General features: G+C 43.5%; 2 protein-coding genes across 3 annotated transcripts in view; one reads left to right on the top strand and one right to left on the bottom strand.

Moving 5' to 3' along the window:
* ABCC3 (ATP binding cassette subfamily C member 3) overlaps window positions 1–8,399 on the top strand; it is a 47,672-nt gene extending 39,273 nt beyond the window's left edge. The window contains exons 22-31 of the mRNA XM_062010479.1: window positions 774–981; window positions 1,521–1,831; window positions 2,560–2,759; window positions 2,852–2,978; window positions 3,732–3,833; window positions 4,813–4,959; window positions 5,894–6,052; window positions 6,396–6,562; window positions 7,161–7,355; window positions 8,003–8,399. Coding sequence (XP_061866463.1) covers window positions 774–981; window positions 1,521–1,831; window positions 2,560–2,759; window positions 2,852–2,978; window positions 3,732–3,833; window positions 4,813–4,959; window positions 5,894–6,052; window positions 6,396–6,562; window positions 7,161–7,355; window positions 8,003–8,111 — 1,725 coding nt within the window. The 3' untranslated portion in view covers window positions 8,112–8,399. The remainder of the gene's footprint in view (window positions 1–773; window positions 982–1,520; window positions 1,832–2,559; window positions 2,760–2,851; window positions 2,979–3,731; window positions 3,834–4,812; window positions 4,960–5,893; window positions 6,053–6,395; window positions 6,563–7,160; window positions 7,356–8,002) is intronic.
* A 745-nt stretch (window positions 8,400–9,144) lies between these two features.
* ANKRD40 (ankyrin repeat domain 40) lies at window positions 9,145–18,580 on the bottom strand. Of its 2 annotated transcripts, none has more exons than XM_062010996.1 (5): window positions 18,277–18,580; window positions 15,260–15,408; window positions 13,727–14,200; window positions 12,685–12,866; window positions 9,145–11,543 (listed from the first exon to the last, which is right to left on the bottom strand). In XM_062010996.1, exons 1-5 carry the CDS (start codon window positions 18,573–18,575, stop codon window positions 11,403–11,405), a joined length of 1,245 nt encoding a protein of 414 aa, XP_061866980.1. In that variant the 5' UTR covers window positions 18,576–18,580; the 3' UTR covers window positions 9,145–11,402. The 2 variants fall into 2 exon arrangements, with proteins under 2 accessions (XP_061866980.1, XP_061866981.1); XM_062010997.1 differs by having other exon boundaries at window positions 9,145–11,463.
* Between the last annotated feature and the right edge of the window lie 680 nt (window positions 18,581–19,260).

The raw sequence follows: 19,260 nt of genomic DNA, 5'->3' as shown, positions 1-19,260 counted from the left end.
TGTGTTAAAGAAAGCCCCTTCCCTCACTTCAGAAGGCTCAGTGTGTCCTGTTTAGTCTGATGTAAATGGTCCATGACACAGACATGTAATTAACTGTTTATGTGGACTATTTTAGCTTTCAACATCCCTAATCAACAACACTTGTTCTTTTAATTATTCCTCCTTATGCTTTTTTAGAGACTGAGATTTGTCCTCAGTCTCTGTCTCTTTGCTTCTCTGCCTTTTTGCACTGCCTTAGAGACAACATCTTTATGTTTAGCCACAAGTATCATCTGTTTATGTTCCTATTGGGGGTACATCAGCATTCAGTACCTCATTTAAGCTGTTATAAAGACACCTGAATGGATGCATATTCAGCACTTTCCCTTAAATAGGCCATTTAAAGTAGTCCTGAGCTCGATGTGCCTGCCAAGTTTCTCCTTTTGCCTGAAAAACTTGGCTCTGGTTCTTGTTACCCATCCTTTGCTGCTATTTGATCAGCCTCCTTTCCTTCTTTTTCCTCTGGCATAGTCTTAAAACCAAAACACCCCACAAACCTAATAAAATACGGTTCCTCTGAATAGTGGAAAAGAGTGTTCCAGGGAGGTTTCTGACTTGTCAGGGCAATGACTTTCAAAATGTGGAGATTAGGTAGATGAAGTGTTCTGTGGGATGTTGGAGTTTGGGCAGTTTTGAATTTAGAAGTTTTCTGACCAAGGATTTTTTTCTTTCACTCTGTCTAAACTCCTGATTGTGCAAGTTGTACCTAGCAGCTTTGGTTTGTGATCCCGCAGGTGAAGCTAACGGTGTTCTGGCAGTACATGAAAGCTGTTGGCCCTGTCATTTCTCTAGTGATCTGTTTCCTCTATTGCTGTCAAAACGCTGCTGCCATTGGGGCCAATGTTTGGCTCAGCGACTGGACCAACGAGCCGGTGATAAACGGGACTCAGCACAACACAGCCATGCGGATTGGAGTCTATGCTGCCTTGGGCCTCTTGCAAGGTGAGACCAGATAAAATCATGATGTCTCAGTGTTTAATAAAGAGCAAATTACGTGGGAAAGCTGCAACATCAGTTGCTGGTGGCCCAAAATTGCCTCCCTGAAAATCCTGTCCTGAGGAAGAGAAGCAGCATGACCTGGAGCTACAAAGTCTGAGCTCAGGGGGTTGAACAAGTGATATGGAAGCTTGAGAGAGATAAGTTGGAAAGAAAACATGGAAACTTAAGTACAGAAGAGGCTGAATGCTTGGGGTGAGGCTGTAGCATTAGGACTTCATGGAGGCTTGTGGAAAGCAGGGAGAGGATGGTTGTGGGAAGGATGGTTGTGTCTCTTCATGGTGAAATACTACAGGACACATTCCTGTGCCCTAGGCAGCAGTGACTGCAGTGCCATCGTGCTAACGTGCATGGCGAGGGAAGGGTAGAAAGGGAATATAGTAAAGGAAAAAAGGCTCCTAGTCCAACAGAAACTGCTGAGAGTCAGAGCTACAAATCAGGAGCATCATGTTCAGTGGCTAACACTTCCCCTCTTCACCTCTTAGGCTTCATAGTACTCATCTGCTCCTTCACCCTGGCCATGGGAGGCATTAACGCAGCCCGGACGCTCCACAGCGCTCTGCTGGAGAACAAATTCCACAGCCCTCAGTCCTTCTACGACACCACCCCGACGGGCCGAATCATCAACCGCTTCTCCAAGGACATCTACGTCATCGATGAGGTCATCCCACCCACCATCCTCATGTTCCTGGGGACCTTCTTCACCTCCTTATCAACTATGATTGTGATCGTAGCGAGTACTCCGCTCTTCGCCGTGGTTATAGTGCCACTTGCAATTCTGTACTTCTTTGTCCAGGTAACTGGAGCAGTGTCTGGCTGCCACTGCAATGACTTTTCATTCCATTGTTCACATATTTAGGAAAAACAACAAGAATTTGGGGTGAAATTGAAATACCTGAAGTAAGTACATGTTTATGTAAACAAAACATTATTCTCTCAGGAAAAGAAACGTCCTGCAGGATGTGGTCATGAAATAAATAGGCACAGGGAGGGGGTTTTTTGCCTTTAAGCCTACTGCTTTCTGCAAATAAGCCTGCTAGAAACGGAGGTGCAGTGCACTTCAATCTGTTGAAGTGTGTATATGTTTGACATATTGACAAGATTTTGAGGTGGTGAGGAGTTAAAACGTTGAAAATAGAAAGCATCGATTTTATTGGCCTCTGAGCAAGACTGAAGCTTACTTTATAGACTGTAAATAGAGAGCTGATAATGGAGGTGCAAGTTCATGTTTCATTTTCTTGGAAGATGAGGCTCTTACAGATGGATTCATTTTTTTTTTAGGCTGTATTAACTAATTTTAAAGGAACACAGATCAATTAAACTTACAGCAAATGGCAGTTACCCAATACTCTGTTGCAGAATGAAGCAAAGATAACTCTCTTGAAATTCTTAATTCTAGAGAATGCTTCAGAGAGTTGAAGTGCATCTGTAACAATCTTCTTTAAATCTTTAACCTAAAAAACCTCATCACTGTTAATTAAAGGAAACTCTTTCCTGTGCCCTTTATTTGCCTCCTAACGGCAGCGGTTCTACATAGCAACGTCCCGGCAGCTGAAGCGGCTGGAGTCTGTGAGCAGATCTCCCATCTACTCACACTTCTCAGAAACAGTATCAGGGGCCAGTGTCATCAGAGCCTATAGAAGAGTCAAGTCCTTCATAGACATCAGTGATCAGAAGACGGATGAGAATCAGAAGAGTTACTATCCTAGCATAATATCAAACAGGTGAAAAGGCATCAAACTTCTTGTTTCCACATGATTCTGTCTTTGCTTAACTGGTCCATTTACCTCTCTGCTTACCTCTGCCTTTTTACCAGGTGGCTGGGCATTCGAGTTGAGTTTGTGGGGAACTGTATTGTCCTGTTTGCTGCCCTTTTTGCTGTGGTTAGTAAAAGCAGCCTGAATCCTGGCTTGGTAGGACTTTCAGTATCTTATGCGTTACAGGTGTGTATTCCAGCTTTCCTTTCAGGGGTGGGGTTTGTAGATGGTGTGGATGTATTAGCAATCATTTAAGTGCTTGTTAAAGCTGAAGTTAATAATGAGTTGTGGGATGTCTGGAGACAGTAGAGACTTACACTGAATGCTGACAGACCATCAGAATGTTCACATGCAGTAGGATTTCAGGGTGCTTTTGGGTACAGTGAGGTTGTGGTGCACCTCAGCATCTGCAGTTGGTGGCATGTGGGAAGTTCAGGAAATGTTGGGTGCACCCACCAAGAGCATGTCATTTGAACAGCATGGGCTTAATACATCCTGCATCATGCCTGCTCCATAGCACCTCAGTGTGTCCAGGTAACCACAGGCAGATCAGTAGGATTCATAAGCAAGATAAACTAGTCGCCCAAGCTGTAGACAATTTAATAGACTTACTGTCCTCACTCTTGCCAGAAGCTCTTTAGATATCATGAGTATGCAGGATTGCTGTTAGCATTTTTCCAGCGAGCCTCATGACTAGGAGAATGACTTCCAAACAGCTTTTTTGAGAAGGCCATTTCCTAAATCACTGTGGGAGGCAAACATATGAGCACCTGGTAGATAGCATCTGTAGACTCCTTGTCCCAGTAACTGTGTCAATGTCAATGCAAAGGTAATTAGTCCATTTATAACATTAATGTGAATGATAGCAGTGTCTGATTTTGTTGTTATTAAATCTTTTGCTACTCTGTGGCTGATATTTTGTTCCTTGTCTTCTCCAAGGTGACCTTGTCTCTGAATTGGATGGTCCGAATGACTTCTGATCTTGAAACTAACATTGTGGCTGTTGAGAGAATAAAAGAGTATTCAGAAACTGAAACAGAGGTCAGGTACCAAGCATCAAGGATGCTCACCAACAAGTGTGGCGAAATTTTAATGTGCACATTTACATGGTCTTTCTTTAGACTCTTGAGAGACAATTCCTGCTCTGAGAGTGTTATCACTTAACCTGAGCAAATGTCACACTCTGAACTGTAATTTATGCTATCACAGCTCCAAATTATTACTGCCATCATGCAGCCTGTGCTTAGCATCTCATTTTCTGCTGCTGTGAGTGGCTATAGCACAACAGAGATGAATTTCACCCTCAGAATATTGTTCCCACTGTATTTGAAGTGTTTGGTGCATGGTCCGACCTGCACAGGTGATGCAGTGATCCTGCTGGTGAGCACAGCTGCAGGACAATTATCAGGCTGTGCATGTGTTTTCAATAGTTCAATGAGTCCTCCTCTCCAATGAGAGAAGAATATCTCTAGGAACACCTATCCCCTACTCCAGGAAAATCACCCAATCATCTGACTTTGTTGCCAAAGACTTTTAGATAGGCAGATGGCCGATTCCCCACCGTAGCTCTGCTCTCTGGATGCACTGGGTTTGGTTAGGCCAGTGTATATTAGAAAATGGAGGCTCTGAGGAGAGCTGCAGTATATAGTTCTGGGGATCAAACATTTAATCTGTAAGCTCAAAGGAAGTTAGACAAAATACATGATATATGATATAAGCCAGAGCTTGAGCTGGCAAGAAGCAGGCAGTGTTCTATTAAGGTTAATGACAAAATGTAAATGTACATCCATTGAGGATTTGGCCCTATATGCTCAGACTGGGGTTTTTTTTCCCTGTAAACTTCACAACACAAGACCAAAATAGGTGGATACTTAAAAACTCATGTTTTCCCCCCATTATTATAAATTTAATAATGGAGATCAGATACATTTCTAGTAACACAAATGTTAGTGTTTGTATCTGGGTTTGAGTCGTCTTTTTCTTACATATATGAAGCATTTCTGACTATTGTTTTCCTTAGGCTCCTTGGACTATTGAGGGCAAGAGTCCTCCAGAAGACTGGCCATCCAAGGGGGAGCTGGAGTTTGTGAATTTCTCAGTGAGGTACAGAAAAGGCCTGGATCTAGTGCTGAAGGATCTAAACCTCCAAGTGCATGGTGGAGAAAAGGTGAGTTACCAGCTGTGTATCTTTGCTAGAACTTTGATTTGGGCCTCCAGTGACAACCATAGGGTAGAAGACAAGGTCTACAAGCACACTTGCCCAAGGGGTGGTGACCTGCTCAAGCTGGCATTGCAGGAGGCAGCAGTGCCAACCATGTTGTTGGTGTGCCAGCATCCTCCAGGCTGGAAGCAGTGAGACTGCTTGCATGAGACTCCTTGTCTTTTCCAGTTGGTTTGGACACAGGCTACCATACACCATGTAGGAGGCACCAGGGCAAGGCACAAAAGAGTCAGTGGCAGGAAGCTTTTCTGAAGCAGTGCAGCTGGGAGAAGGAATTCCATTTTTCTTCCCTTCTCTGGCTTTCCCTGTGAAATTTTTGGCGTGGAAGGAAATGACATTATTTGCTGCTTTAATCAGGAAATTGCCTTTCTTCTGGGAGATTTGCTTCTTCATGCTTCAGTGGAAAGTTCTGGGTTTTGTGTACTGGTGACAGAACAGTTAGTATGGGAAAGTCCTTCCCTTAACAGATTGTTATTAAAAAAGAGAATTATCCTTGTACTAAGCAGAGAGTATGACAACCACCCTGTGAAATGGAGATACATGGATTTACCCTAATGTCTGAATTGTCCTCTGAAAAGCCTTCATTTCTTGTCCTTAAGTGATTAAACTCTTAACATGGGTACTTCAGCTAATCATCAAAAGTTATGTAGGATGGCTCTAGGCCAAAGTATGTATTTATATCCAATATCACTCAAATTACAAGACTGGCAATACATACATTACAGTATATGCCATGGGGGATGGTTACATTCTTAGATTCAAGATCTTGTGCCAAACCTCTTAGAGGCATGTTGGGGGAATTGTTTGTGGGGGTATTTTTGTTGGGTTTTAGTTTGGTTTTAACTATCTCCTTTGCTGTTAACCCTGCAATTTGTTGTAGATTGGAATTGTTGGCAGAACTGGAGCTGGGAAGTCCTCCATGACACTCTGTCTCTTTAGGATCCTGGAAGCTGTAAAAGGGGAAATTAAAATCGATGGTGTGAACATTTCAGAGATAGGTCTCCATGACCTTCGATCGAGGCTAACAATTATTCCTCAGGTACCCTTTCTGTGTATTATAATAGAAGAAGCTTAGCACTCCATAAACAATGGGTTATCCACAGAGGAAAATGATTTGTTACACTCAGAAAGTGCAGAAAAACAGTTTCTATTTTAAGTGTTCCTGTCCTGCCACCTTACAAGCTGATGCTGGGTGATAGAACAGGATTTAGGATAAAGCATCTTTACATGTGGAATTTGAGTTTTAAGGCTGTGTAACCTAATGTATTTTCAGAGGGGATGGGACTGGGAGGTGGCCTATGGAGACTTCAAACAGTAACTCGTAACATCTGTGCTTAAAACAGCTAAAGCCCTTGTCTAATGGAAGTTGGTTTTATATCCAGGATCCTGTTCTGTTTTCTGGAACACTGAGGATGAACCTGGATCCATTCAATAAGTATTCGGATGAAGAAATATGGAAAGCTCTTGAACTGTCTCATCTGAAGAGGTTTGTCAGCAGTCAGCCATCCATGTTGGACTATGAATGCTCAGAAGGTGGAGAAAATCTTAGGTAAATAACACTTAAACTAGAAACATGCATGAAGCTTTCATTCAGCTGTACCAGTAACACCTCAGCACAGCTTTATGCTGTAGTCTCTTGTCTGAAATGATATAGGCAGCTGTTCCTGTTTGAAGAAAACCACTGAGGCTCCAACATTTGCCTCTGCCACAAATGATCCAATTCATGTTGCTGGATTTCTCCAAAACCAAAATCCTGTCTTATCAGTGAAGAAAGGAAGTCTCAGGATGAGAGGGTATTAAGAATAGGCAGTCCCTTAAGTATGGTTTAGCAGGAAGGGATATGCCAAGGTTACACATGTGTTGTGCTATGTGCAATGTTTCAAAACTCAGGCAGTTTTGTAGCCAGTGGCTCCTCTGGCTTTTGTCACAGTGATAGAAAGGGGGCATTTGATGGCTCTGCCAGCCCTGGGTCGGGCAGTAAGTGAACACATAAGCTAAAATGACCTGAGTAATGCTCCAATATTTATTAACTCTGAGGCTGACATACCAGGTTATTTGCTAAACACTAGTATTTTTGGTTGGGTAACTTTTACCTGATGAGTAACCTGCTCTAGCACAAGTGATTCTGAGCCTGTCTCTGCCTGCAGTGTTGGCCAGAGGCAGCTCGTGTGCCTGGCCAGAGCGCTGCTGCGCAAGACCCGGGTGCTGATCCTCGATGAAGCCACAGCTGCCATCGACCTGGAGACAGATGATCTGATCCAGATGACAATTAGGACCCAGTTTGAAGACTGCACGGTGCTGACAATAGCACACAGGCTGAACACCATTATGGATTACACAAGGTAGAAATCTTTTGACGGCGTGTGGAGGGAGAGGCTCACGGGTTTACTGGGTGTTCGAAGCAGCAGTTAAAAGGGTCTAGTTTGTCTCTAGTCACCCTGATACTCGTGTCAGGCAGTGTGTAAGCACTGATGTTTAAGCCTTATAATCCCAGAATATCCAGACCTAACTTTGCTGCTGTTGACATAAGAATCAGGTTCTGTATTCACTAACCAGAGCTGCTGCACGAGAGTTACTTTAATAGCACTGTCAGCAAGCGATTTGATCCTTTCTGAACCAGCAGCTGCTGGAACTTTTCCACTAACATCATGTCATATTAATTACTTTAAAATATATTATTCTACTTCATGAGCTCTTTTCTCCTTGGCTGTCTGGCACTATATTTTCAACTCCTGAACTACCAGTATATGACACTTCTGTGGGTTGTTTGGGGTGTTTTTCTACCTTACTACCTCTGAGAGATGGTGACTGTCCTGTACCTTTTAAAATCAAACAGCAGCTCAGGGAGGAGGGTTTTTATCATCTGTTGTGTTTCAGTGTATGGAAATAATTAGAGCTGTTTGCTTTATGATAAAAAGGGATATCCCATTTCTTGTGAGGAATTCTCTGACCAATTTCCCATCTCACCACCACCTTTTGTTTTGCACAGGGTTCTTGTTCTAGACAAAGGAACCATAGCTGAATTTGATACACCAGCAAGCCTTATAGCATCCAAAGGTATTTTCTACAGTATGGCCAAAGATGCTGGACTAGCATGAAAAGAAGACTCCTTGGGTTTTCAGTTTGAGGCTTAGTGTGCTTTTATGAATATTACTGACTTGCCTCAAAAGTGACTTGTGAATGTACTGTAATTTACAACCCAGTTTTTGTAGTAGACTTAAACTTGTGATATGTGAACAAAGTATTTTACAAGGACCAGAAAATGACTTTTATATTTTAAAATATTTTCTATATACATAAAAGTATTTTATTACATGCTTTCTTTCCAAAGAATGCCAAGTGTTCTGCTTAGAAACTGTGTGTATTGCAGGGCAATGTGTACTGTGTTTGGGTTTATAATTAGTAAATTATCTTAATGGCACAAAATACAGCTGTTTTGTGTGTTTTCTGCACCGGGATTTGGTGGGTTCAAGTGGAAAGACAGGCCCAGTTAAGCAGTGACTCAGTGAAAGGGAAAGTAGTGAAATATGTGATTTCTGAGTGGTTCAAACTGTTCCTTTCAGTGTTTCCCCCAAGACTGGGAGTTAAATGCTACAGCTTCAGGGCTGTGAGCTGGCCCAGGGCCGTGTGTATCCCTGCCCAGGGCAACCTCAGCATTACAACATTCCTCTTCAGCAGGAGAATTAGCAGTGTGTATTTAAATCTACAGATGGTTTAACAGAATTCATTAACTACACCATTTCTACCAATTTAGCAGGCTCCACATAAGCCTGCAGGGACAGGATTGGCACAGAAGTCTTAAAATTTTGCTATAGCTCTTTTTGTATGGATAGTAATTTTAATCTAATCTCCACTCAGGCTGAACATGCGTGCTGGGCAGGCATCTATATAATTTATCTCATTCAACACTTAATCACCAGAAATAATGTGTGATTTGTTTTGCAGCAAGTGTCTACCTTACTGATGATAACCCAGCCCCCTCAAGATAAAGGGAGTTAAAACAGTATCTGCTGCTAGAATCTGACAGAATGTCTTTTAGTTTAGTTCACTTCCTACCCCAAGCACCCCAGAATCCCACCTGGCAAAAAACCCTAAATCTTATGTTTTTCCACAAGTAAAGTCCAGAAAAACTTTGAGAAGACAAAAATAATCATTTATTAATTGTTACAAATAATACTTGTTAAATAGAAACAAGGATCTGCAGCCAAGCATTCATTTGACATTAACATTTCATCTAGCAGAGCACAAGGTAATGAACTGGTTTATCATCCACAGTAAGTAATGGTTACACACTGATCAGATGGTTAGGAGTCTTAACAGTATCTTCTATATAAACTGTATAAGGTATAAAAATATTCCTCTGAATGCATAGATAGTGCTCAGCATCTGTGAGGGATCATCAGTGGAATGATGAAGCCATCAGCTCCACTGCTGAGCTTTTCTCTGGTAGCTCTGACTGGTTGAGCCTGGTACCTTCATGGATTCAGCTGGCGTTTGGACAGCCAATGCCCAAACCCCTTCTGTTCTGTGTGCCAGGGGAATGCCACAGCCAGCACAAGGAACAACAACTCTATTATTCCATTATACAGAAATACACCAGCAGCAATTTGGTGTAAACCCCAGATAATGCCAAGGACTCAGACCACGTTTGACTTCCAATGCTTTTCAGAAGAGGATGTTTCGTGGTGAGGAAACGTTCTGCTGTCAGCTTTAGGAGACCTGAGCTTCAGCCCCGTTAACTGGCACACAGGAAATGTGGGAGTTTGCATGGCTCTGTGCCTCCAGGTGAACACTGGACACCGGGCTTGCACAAGGCAGCTTGGGAGAGAGCTCCCTCTTGTGAGCTCCGGCTCTCCTGCAAAGCTGCTGTGAATTTGGGTACCAGTTCCTGTTGTGTTAGCTGGTATGTGACTGCTCTGCACGGGAGGAAGGCAGCCCCCGAGGCAGGAGACAGGGCTGTGCTGACTCCCAGCCCTGGCTAGAGAAAGCCGGGGAGCGCCTGAGTTTCAGATGCAGTTCTCATCTCTGTGTCTCCTCCAGCTATTTTGGGTGGCTCCCTGCTCAGTATATCAATCCCACTCACAGCTCCACATCCATCCTGCTGCTAACCTGGGCTGTAAATGCTTGGACAAGAAGAAGAGAAAATCCTTTGGTTGCTGTAGTTTCCCAAGAAACTGAGGGGAAGGGAGGAGGAAGATGAAGAAACAGTGGGAAATTCAGTCCAGTTTAAGTATGTTCTGTTTGCTTCTTACAGCTCATACTTTAGTTCATCTAATTCATAGTCCATGCTTTTACAGTCAGGCTGCCAGAACAGAACCCTTCCTCAAATGCAAATGACTGATTAAACACTAAAATCCTAAATAAATAGATAAAATCCAGCTCTTAAATACTGTTCAACGTATTTATTCCAGAATTTCATAGCAAAGTAGACTAATTTTTCATTTTAAGGAACAGGGAAAGTGATTACTTTCTTTCAGTAAACAAGTGGGTAAACACAAGTCATTTGGGAGGGGAAAAAAGACAGAACATTGCATAGGAACATGGAGATTTAACATCAGCCCAGAAAGCCCAGGGCACTTCACTCATTTCTTTTTACACAGGCAGCTTTAAAGGTCCAAGATGTGATCCTCCTCAGGAACGGAGAGGTAAAAGGAAAACAAAATGACACTTTTTGTGCTTTTCAAAGGAGAAATTAAAGCAGCATTGGAGAAATGTGTTGTCAATACAGTAACAGAAACAGAAGTCAACATTGCACGTGTCAATACTGTATCTTGACAGACAACAATACAAGGGGCTTTTGGTTGAGAGCATATTTATGATCTGGGTAATTACTAACACTTTTTCTTTTCAACCTGAGAAATAGGGAAAAGTGTAAACAGGGATTAAGAAATCACAGGTAATAAGTCACTTGGTAGTATTTCAATTAGATGTAATTTTGTGCTTCTTCCACAGATTTTTAAACCCTTCTGGGTTTTGTTTTCCTCCTAAATAAGACACGACTTAAAACACGCTCGACGAAGTGAATGTCAATGGCGATGGGTTTCGTGGCAGCTTCTTTAGCTCGAGTACCTCTGCTGTTTGATAGCAACAACATGATTAGGACAGTTTAAGGTAAGCCTTTCCCTGAGCACTGCGAACTCTGCAGTATTCTGAGATTATCTTTTTGGAAGGAGAAGTGTTGCATGAACAGATAGTTCTACCAGTACGTCCTGTGCATGAAGCTACTGTCAGATCAGACTCCTTGCTCTTACGTTAACTAGAGGCTGTAACTGTGCATAACAACTTCAGCTTATTTCAAGGTTTCACATTGTTAGCCCTTATAGATAAGTGTATTTCAAACATTATTTCAAGATGAGAGATACAAATCTTTTGGTTTAGTCTTTAAACAATTAGTAGGTAAGTTCTGATGCCTTCTTGTTATAACCACTCCGCTCAGAAAGTGTTGGCACTCTGAAAAAGAAGTTTTTGTCGCTTACTGTTAGAACAAGCTCCAGTTCTTGGAAATCCTGTAGCCTTGCAACATCTTTGTCCTTTAAATAAATACAAGAAGATGTTAGGTGATAAACCATCTGTTCAGTTTTGCAGAGGTAAGTCAAAATAAAAAGCTCACACTATCACAAGGAATGTATTTGTCCATAAATATGACTATACTGGAAAGCAGACATCCAGTTGCATTTTCTGTTTATTCAGGGATTACAGTCTGTTTTTAGAAGGAATGCCACACTGATGGTGAGTGGAATCATATTTGTAAAGATCTACTGTGTGTCACTCCCAACTCATCTTGATTTTTTTATTCTTTTTCCCCTTGGTTATTCTTAGCTCATGAACTGATTCTTGCCTCTGCCCAGGAAGGTCCCACACACAGCTCTAGAGCACCACCATTGCCCAGCTGGCTTTGGGAGGATCTTTAGAGACTCCCTCTCACAGTACATGCTGGAGCTCTGATCCCCTACAGCAGTGCTGCTGAACACCATTAAATAGAATTAGTTCTGTATCACCTCAAGGAACAATAAGTGTCCTGCAGTCTTACCCAGAGAGCCTGAAGTAATTAGAGCTGGAAATAAAACCAGTCCTTTCAACAACCACCTAAGTTGGCAAGTGACAACTGCTTATGTCTTTTTTTTGACTAGCAAAGTCAAAATCATCTTACAGTCAGTGAAGATGCAGCACAGTGAAGTCTATTAATCTCGTACTAATCAGATTAGCTCCTCGACTGACGCCAATCATTCTCTAGAGGGATCTGAGAGCGAAAGGTCGGTCAGCGGTGAATCAGTGAAACAGGTCAGCAACCTTTTGTGTTGGCTGCAAAGGTAACGGTACTGAAGTGAAAAGACCTGCACTCAGAACTCCTGAAACTGGTTTTGGAAAGGACTGCACATAGTCCTAACTGAACTAGCAAGGCTCAGCTGAGTACTTGCAGGCCTCTTCAGTGCTGATGAGAGGTCACAGTGGAGTGGCATCGTGTTGAAGTTAAGAATGTAGCAGAGAAATCAGGTATTAACTGGGCTCAACACTAAATGTTTGTGAAAGGACATGAGCAAGAAACTTGAGAAGTTTTTACTCAACAAAACAAATAAGTGCCAGGTGCTCACAGCTGGAGGTTTATCAAGATGCAGGTAACCTAACAACCTTTTCAATAAGTTACTGCACTTCAAAACCACGAGTCCTTACCTTTCTTAACATCGTATTTGGTAATTTCCTGATCTTCTGTACGTGCTCAGGGTTAACACCCAGCTCACGGCAACTCACTCGGAGCAGTTCCTTATAGGTCAGTTCTTGTCTGTCCAGTTCAATTTCAATGAAGTCATTTTCTTTAAGATTAGGGTTTTGTATTCTAACTTTAAGCACCAGTTCTGTTAGAAATTAAAGGCACATTAATAGGCAGATGTATAAAAGTATTAGAAAAGATATTTCTACAGTAACTTCCAAACATGTCTATGCTCTATTAATGATGTTTTATCCTTTGTAACAACACAAGAATCCTCAGAAAGCAAACAACTGGACTTGTGTGGCCACAATTTTCATGAGATTGACTTTCATCAAGCTATGTGAAGAAAAAAACCATTACATATCTAATAGAGTGCCTTGCACCTTTGCAAGTACACTTGTTTTACTGGACTTAAGCTAATGTAAAAGCAGCTTATGCTGATTATCAATGACCTGAGCAATCCAAGATTGCTTTCATGTGTTTTTTTAGTTCTTTTGCTCTTCAATTAACTTCCCACTGCTAATTGACAGATTCAGAATTCCTTTTATTTCAAGAATGGTATTCTGAACTGAAATTTCAGATTTCCCTCTTTGGGTAGGTAAAATTCACCTGCAAACCATGTCACAGTTCACCTCAAGACTCAGGTCTGCAGATTGAGCCTTGTGAGCGTCTCTCTTCAGCTCACTGGCTGTGTACTCACACTCTTTATTTGAACCTTGGAGGATTCTATTTAGAGAATTAGGTTATCCTGGTCTCTCTATGCTTTTATAGCATTTGAGACAAATAGCAAATGTTTTCATCAATATTTTAATAACAGTTCCAGCAGAAACAGGATATCTGCCTCTCTAATTCCCTTCAAATGTTCCCTGAAAGCCTAAGCATGGAAACCTCAAAATCTCTAGAAGTGCTGTGAATCCATGTAACTCTGAGGAGTCTGTTTCCACTGTCCAAGACAGTTCTAAGACATCTTAAAACAGGAAAGTGAGAAAAGCCTTTTGCTGTTACCTTGCATATTAAGTGGAAAAGCTCCTGTGAAGAAAAGGGGCTGAAAGGCTGGCACAGGCCCTGTGCAGGAGCCGTTCTCTTGCTGAGGTATGGGCTGATTTGATCCAGCTGGCGAAGGGGCACCTCTGCTCCACGACACAGCTCCCTGGTACACTGGGCCCCTCTGAAGGAGGGGTTTGGAGCACGGGGGCACAGGCAGCCCTCTGGAGATCGAGGACACCCCTCCCTCAGCAAATGGCTGGGCAGCAGCATGGCCCTGCTGCGATGGCACACGGGCATAAGGCTCCACGTCGGCTAAGGATGAAGAGTCGGTGTCTTGTGACTGTGAGTGTGAGATACTCCCATTCAGGGAGGGATCTGGAATGCTGCTACTCGTGGTGTTATAAACATACGGGAAAGGTGGGTTAGCCAGATAGTTAGGGATGATTGGCAGATCTGAATCTGTCTTTAAGTCTGGGAGGTCGTCATCTTTCACTGTAAAACAAACAAAACAACATTCTCTGTGACTGAATTAAAGGGGGGGGGGAAAGTATTGCTGTGTGGGGGTTCTGTTTTGGTTTTTTTTTTAGTTGGGAGGGAGCAGAGTGTTAAAAACATCACAGGATGAAAAAAAGCACTACACCTTTATTCTCTTATTCCCTACAGTAAACAGAGCCCTGCTCAGGTGTTGCAATACAGTAAACACAAAAGCAGGGTCTGGCTCTAGTAATTCTGGGGGTCCTATTTCCTTCCAAAGACTGCAATATGTTTGGTTTGGCTTGGTTTGATCCATAGCCAGCGTGTTGTAACGTGGTCTCTGGTGGTATAATGCCAGTGTCTTCATAATGTATAAGGCAATGAAAAACAAAGGGTAATGTGTTGTTCGATATTAAGGCAGAGGATAAAGGGAAAAGAACATGCAGTACTGGGAGAGCTGCACCATTACCAATTCAACAGCTGGGAGACAAGAATGAAAACAAAAACAGACAAGGGAATACAAGGGGGAGGAAAAAGGTTGTTAATCGACCACATTTCAAATTACTTATCACCTCTAGCAGCAAAGCCTGCTCTGCTCCAACAGTTACAGAACACGATAAAAATGCTCTTTAATGAGCTGTTCCTCTGAGCTGCTAATTTTCCATTTATTCAACACAATATCTGAGCTCCACAGAACATCAAGAAAAGTAGGTCTTGCTCATATAAAGGCTTCCTAGGATCTGAGAGATTTTCTCCTGTTGACCTTGTGACAACAGGAAGCTGCATCTCTGTGTCACTGATTCAATCAGGGTATTTTTCCCAAATACTTTTTTAATTTTTCAGTCTTTAGAAAAAAAAAAAGTTTGGCTAGCTGGGAGTGGAATTGGGTGGTAATCCTCTTAAACCCTGAATTCTTACCAAGCAAACGCTGTAGAAATCAGGTCACAGTTGTTAGTAAAACCCAAACACGGTATCTTTGCATGCAAAGTAAAGATGAGACTGTGTGTGCTTTCAACAGCCTTTCACTGCAGTCTCTGAGGATAACATCTTATCACCTCACAGAGCCAACAGTTTTACCTCCCAGCAGCTCCCGTATCTCTCTCTTCGAGGTTAACTGGGCCGGGCTCTCTCCTTTCTTGGTGAGGATGTCCCTGTCAGCGCCGGCATGCAGCAGGTAAGCCACCACTGCAGCGTGGTTCCGTTTACATGCCCAGTGCAAACAAGTCCTACAGTGTGGAAAATGTTAACAGTGACTGAAATCCTAAATGACAGCAGATTCATTTCCACTCATTCTTGCTGCACAGGAGAAGAACGTGACCTAATGCACGTGTAACATAGAAATGGCTTTAATTGCAGTCTTCCTTGGAAGTTTGCACTGGGTTTGGAGCCTGCAGTGACACCTGCTGATGGAGTTTTTCCTTGCTCTAATGCTCTTGATCCGGGTTACCATAGTGGTATTTTTACAAGATCTTTTCCATTTGTCATTTCTTAGGCTACTAACTTATCTGGAAAAGATATAAAAATATTTGTGTATGCTATTTGAACCCTTGAAGGAATTATACTTGAAATATTTGTCTGAGTATTTCTGAGCTAATAGGGACACTTCCCTAGGATCCCGTTTTCACACTTTAATTGAAGCTGTCAGCACAATGACTTGCACTTTTTGGACTTGCACTAAGTGATGTTTAACATATTGTAAGCAGTTTATAAGCACAATTCCTTGCCCAGCTGCTATTTGCCACACCAGCAATGCCAAAGCTTTGTGCATTTTTGTGCAGAATTAACTACTTTTCTATCTTTAAAAAATTACTATTTGCAGCTGCTGACCCAGAGAAACTAATAAAGAAACATCCCAAAAGCTACTTAGCTTAGTTAGAGCTTAGCATTAGGGACTCAGTAGACTTACACTATAACTCACTGTACAGTCTTCCCATTCTTCCCTATCACAGCTTCTAATGATGTTTGACCTTTCTCTAGCTTTTATCTTTTAATTCTCCAGCTCCAGTTGAGGGAAACTTTGGAGAAATGAGCAAAATCCTTCTCCAAGTTTGTTTTTCAATAATTAAATAAACCAAAGTAGAGATAAATAACAAACTTACAAAGGAAATCAGTTTCAGTTGGAAGCCCAGCTCCAAAAAGCTTTTTGTGCTTTGTTTCTTTGAAAGACACAGTCATTGGACTGCAAAGTTGTGTCTTAACTCCCAGCTTTATATATAAAATCCTGTTCTTTTTAAATATTCTTGTGTAAGGTTTTGCATGTGGACAAGGGATGTCAGGCTCAAGAGCCTCCTCTGGGGACCAGCCTGACCTTCTCACACGGTCTCATGCAGACAGGTACCAGCTACCCAGGCACCAAACACAGCAGAATGTAGGTAAACAGCACCTCTTAGTGTCAGAGAGATGTCATTGGAGAAATTGAAACTTTACAAGCCAACTAAAATGCAGTGCAGATCCATTTAGTGCTAGTTAAACACGACCACATCATTATTAGAAAAAACACATCATTTTAGAACAGATTTCTTTCAGCAATTCTAGTTTTAGACACAAACTCAGTTGGATGACAAGCAGCTGTTTATCTTACACAGAGTTAACTCAGCATCTTATGAATCAGTTCTCTTAACGTTTTTACAACTTCTAATTTTAATCCCCACACTTTGAACCTCGAGTTGCAAGTGTCCCACGCTTCTCAAAAATGCTGATTGAGCTTTCATCTTTACCAGTCTAGCTCTTCTCCTAATTTTATTCTTCCTATTTTTAATTACAACTCCAAGCACCAGCCAGCACAGTAAATACAGGCTGAAATGAACTTAGGGAAAACAATCTTCAAAAAATGCCTGAGCATTCCCTGTAAATCCTCATTCAAATTACATTTTGTGTGTAGGTGTCGAATCCCACTTGTACAAGTGTCTGTTACAGGAAACTCTCGGCTTTGGTGTCATCAGGTGGTATCTGAATGAGATGTCAAACCTCAAACCTCAAGTGTTTATATATATACACACACACACACACACACACACACATATGTGATATATATATATCACAGAAACAGCTTGTGAGTTCCCTGCTTGAAAGGGAAAGTCGTTTTCAAACCTGATTTAGGAGATAATGGAAAATGTTTCTGGCTAGCTGAGGTTTGTGTTCTGCCTGGCAGCAGGGTGCCAGCATTCAAAAAAAACCCCAAAAGGGTAATATAAAGCAACACCGCAGTGACCTGCAGAAGCAGTGCACAGGATCCAGGCAGGAGCTGGGGAGAGGACGTGGTTAATGGTGAAGCACAGTGTTTTTTCCACTTTGGAAAAGAAGTACCTGTGTCTGGCAGCAGATTGACCTTTTAATTTCATTCTGTGTACATAGAATCATTTCAGTTGGAAAAGACCTTTAAGCTCATGGAGTCCCAGCCCTCCCCTCACCCTGCCAAGCCCACCACTAACCCATGGCCCTCAGCACCTCAGCTCCATGGCTTTGCAACAGCTCCATGGTTTTGCAACAGCTCCAGGGCTGGGCACTCCCCCAGCTCCCTGGGCAGCCTGGGACAGGGGCTGACACCCCTCTCAGGGAAAAAGTTCTTCCTCAGCTTCAATCTAAACCTCCCCAGGGGAAGCTTGAGCCCATTTCCTCTTGTCCTGTTATTCATTACTGAGGAGAAAAGATTGATCCCCACCTCACTACACCCTCCTGTCAGGGTGTTAGAGTGCTCATGTCTTCCCTCAGCCTCCTCTTTTCCAGGCTGAACACCCCCATTCCCTCAGCTGCTCCCCATCAGACTTGTTCTCCATCACCTTCCCCAGCTCTGGTGCCCATCCCTGGACACGCTCCAGCCCCTCAGTGTCTTTCTTGCAGTGAGGGGCCCAACACTGAACACAGCGCTTAAAGTGTGGCCTCATCAGCACCGAGGCCAGCAGGACAACCACTGCCCTGGCCACACTATGTCTGATACAAGCCACGATGCCATGTGGCCTCCTTGGGCACGCTGTGCAGGTGTGGCAGCGTTCAAACACTCATCAGCTCAAACTAATTAGTCTTTCATGTGAGTGGACTCAGGGCCGTGTCAGCCCCGGGAAAGCCGCAGTTGCCGGCCCGGGACGGAGCCTTACCAGCCGTTGACTTCGTTCTGGGAGTTGAGGCTGACCCCCATCTCCACCAGCCGCCGCACCTCCTCCGCATCGCCCAGCGCCGCCGCCTCCCGCAGCCGCTCCGCCAGCTCCCGCTCGGCGCCCGGAGCCGCCATCGCGCCGCCGCCCCCCGCCCGGGGCCCGTCGCGGCCCCACACACCGACCGGCCCCGGGGCAGAGCGGCGGCCGCGGCCCCGGCGGCTCCGGCTGCCGGTGTCACTCCCGCAGCGCTCCGGGCCTCCGGGGGACCCGATTCCCGGTGACAACCCCGGCCCCGGCATCGAGTTCCGGCTCGCGGCCGCGCCGGCTGCGCTGCCCCGGCTGGCACCGGCAGCCGTCCCGGGTATTGTTTGATACGCACAGGATTGCATAATGCACCGTCCCCGGCCCTGATGTTTGTTCTTGGGGCTCAAGAGTCATGCAGTTGTTCCGTCCGGGAAATTCTTGTCATGTTTGTGCATCCTCAGCAAAAAAAAAGGGTCAATCAATCAATCTTCCCACCTCCTAAAATCAACATCTGCCTGCAAATCGTCTGGAAGGGTCACAGGTAATTCCTGTGGCATGCAGTGTATTGAAAAGCTGGGTTTGGTCGTTGTGGGTTTGTCCTAAACCAAGTTATGGGAGAGAGAACAGCTGGTAAACAGTTCACAACTATGAAAAGTCAAAAGCATCATTTCAAGCTCCAGCCTGGCAGCTAGCCATTTCTATTCCAATCTGCTCTGTGCAAGCAAGCCAGGGAAATCTGCAGTGGTGAGGCTCCAGCGTACCTGTTTGCTCTCTTGATGCAACTGGAGCGATACAAAGAAGCTGAAAGGTGCCTGTTTCGCCTAATTTTCTAAAGGAAACACCTGCCTCCCATCCCACCCCCAAACCCTAGGCTGCAGGATATTCACACTGAAAATTCATACAAGCTGTGTTGCACTGATTCCAATGACACCCTTCCAACAGTTCCAGCGGGCTGTTAAA

Source organism: Colius striatus, chromosome 18 (assembly GCF_028858725.1).
Source record: "Colius striatus isolate bColStr4 chromosome 18, bColStr4.1.hap1, whole genome shotgun sequence".
Lineage (NCBI taxonomy): Eukaryota > Metazoa > Chordata > Aves > Coliiformes > Coliidae > Colius > Colius striatus.
Note: the sequence above shows the minus strand (reverse complement) of the source record. Positions and strands in the feature narration are given on the sequence as shown.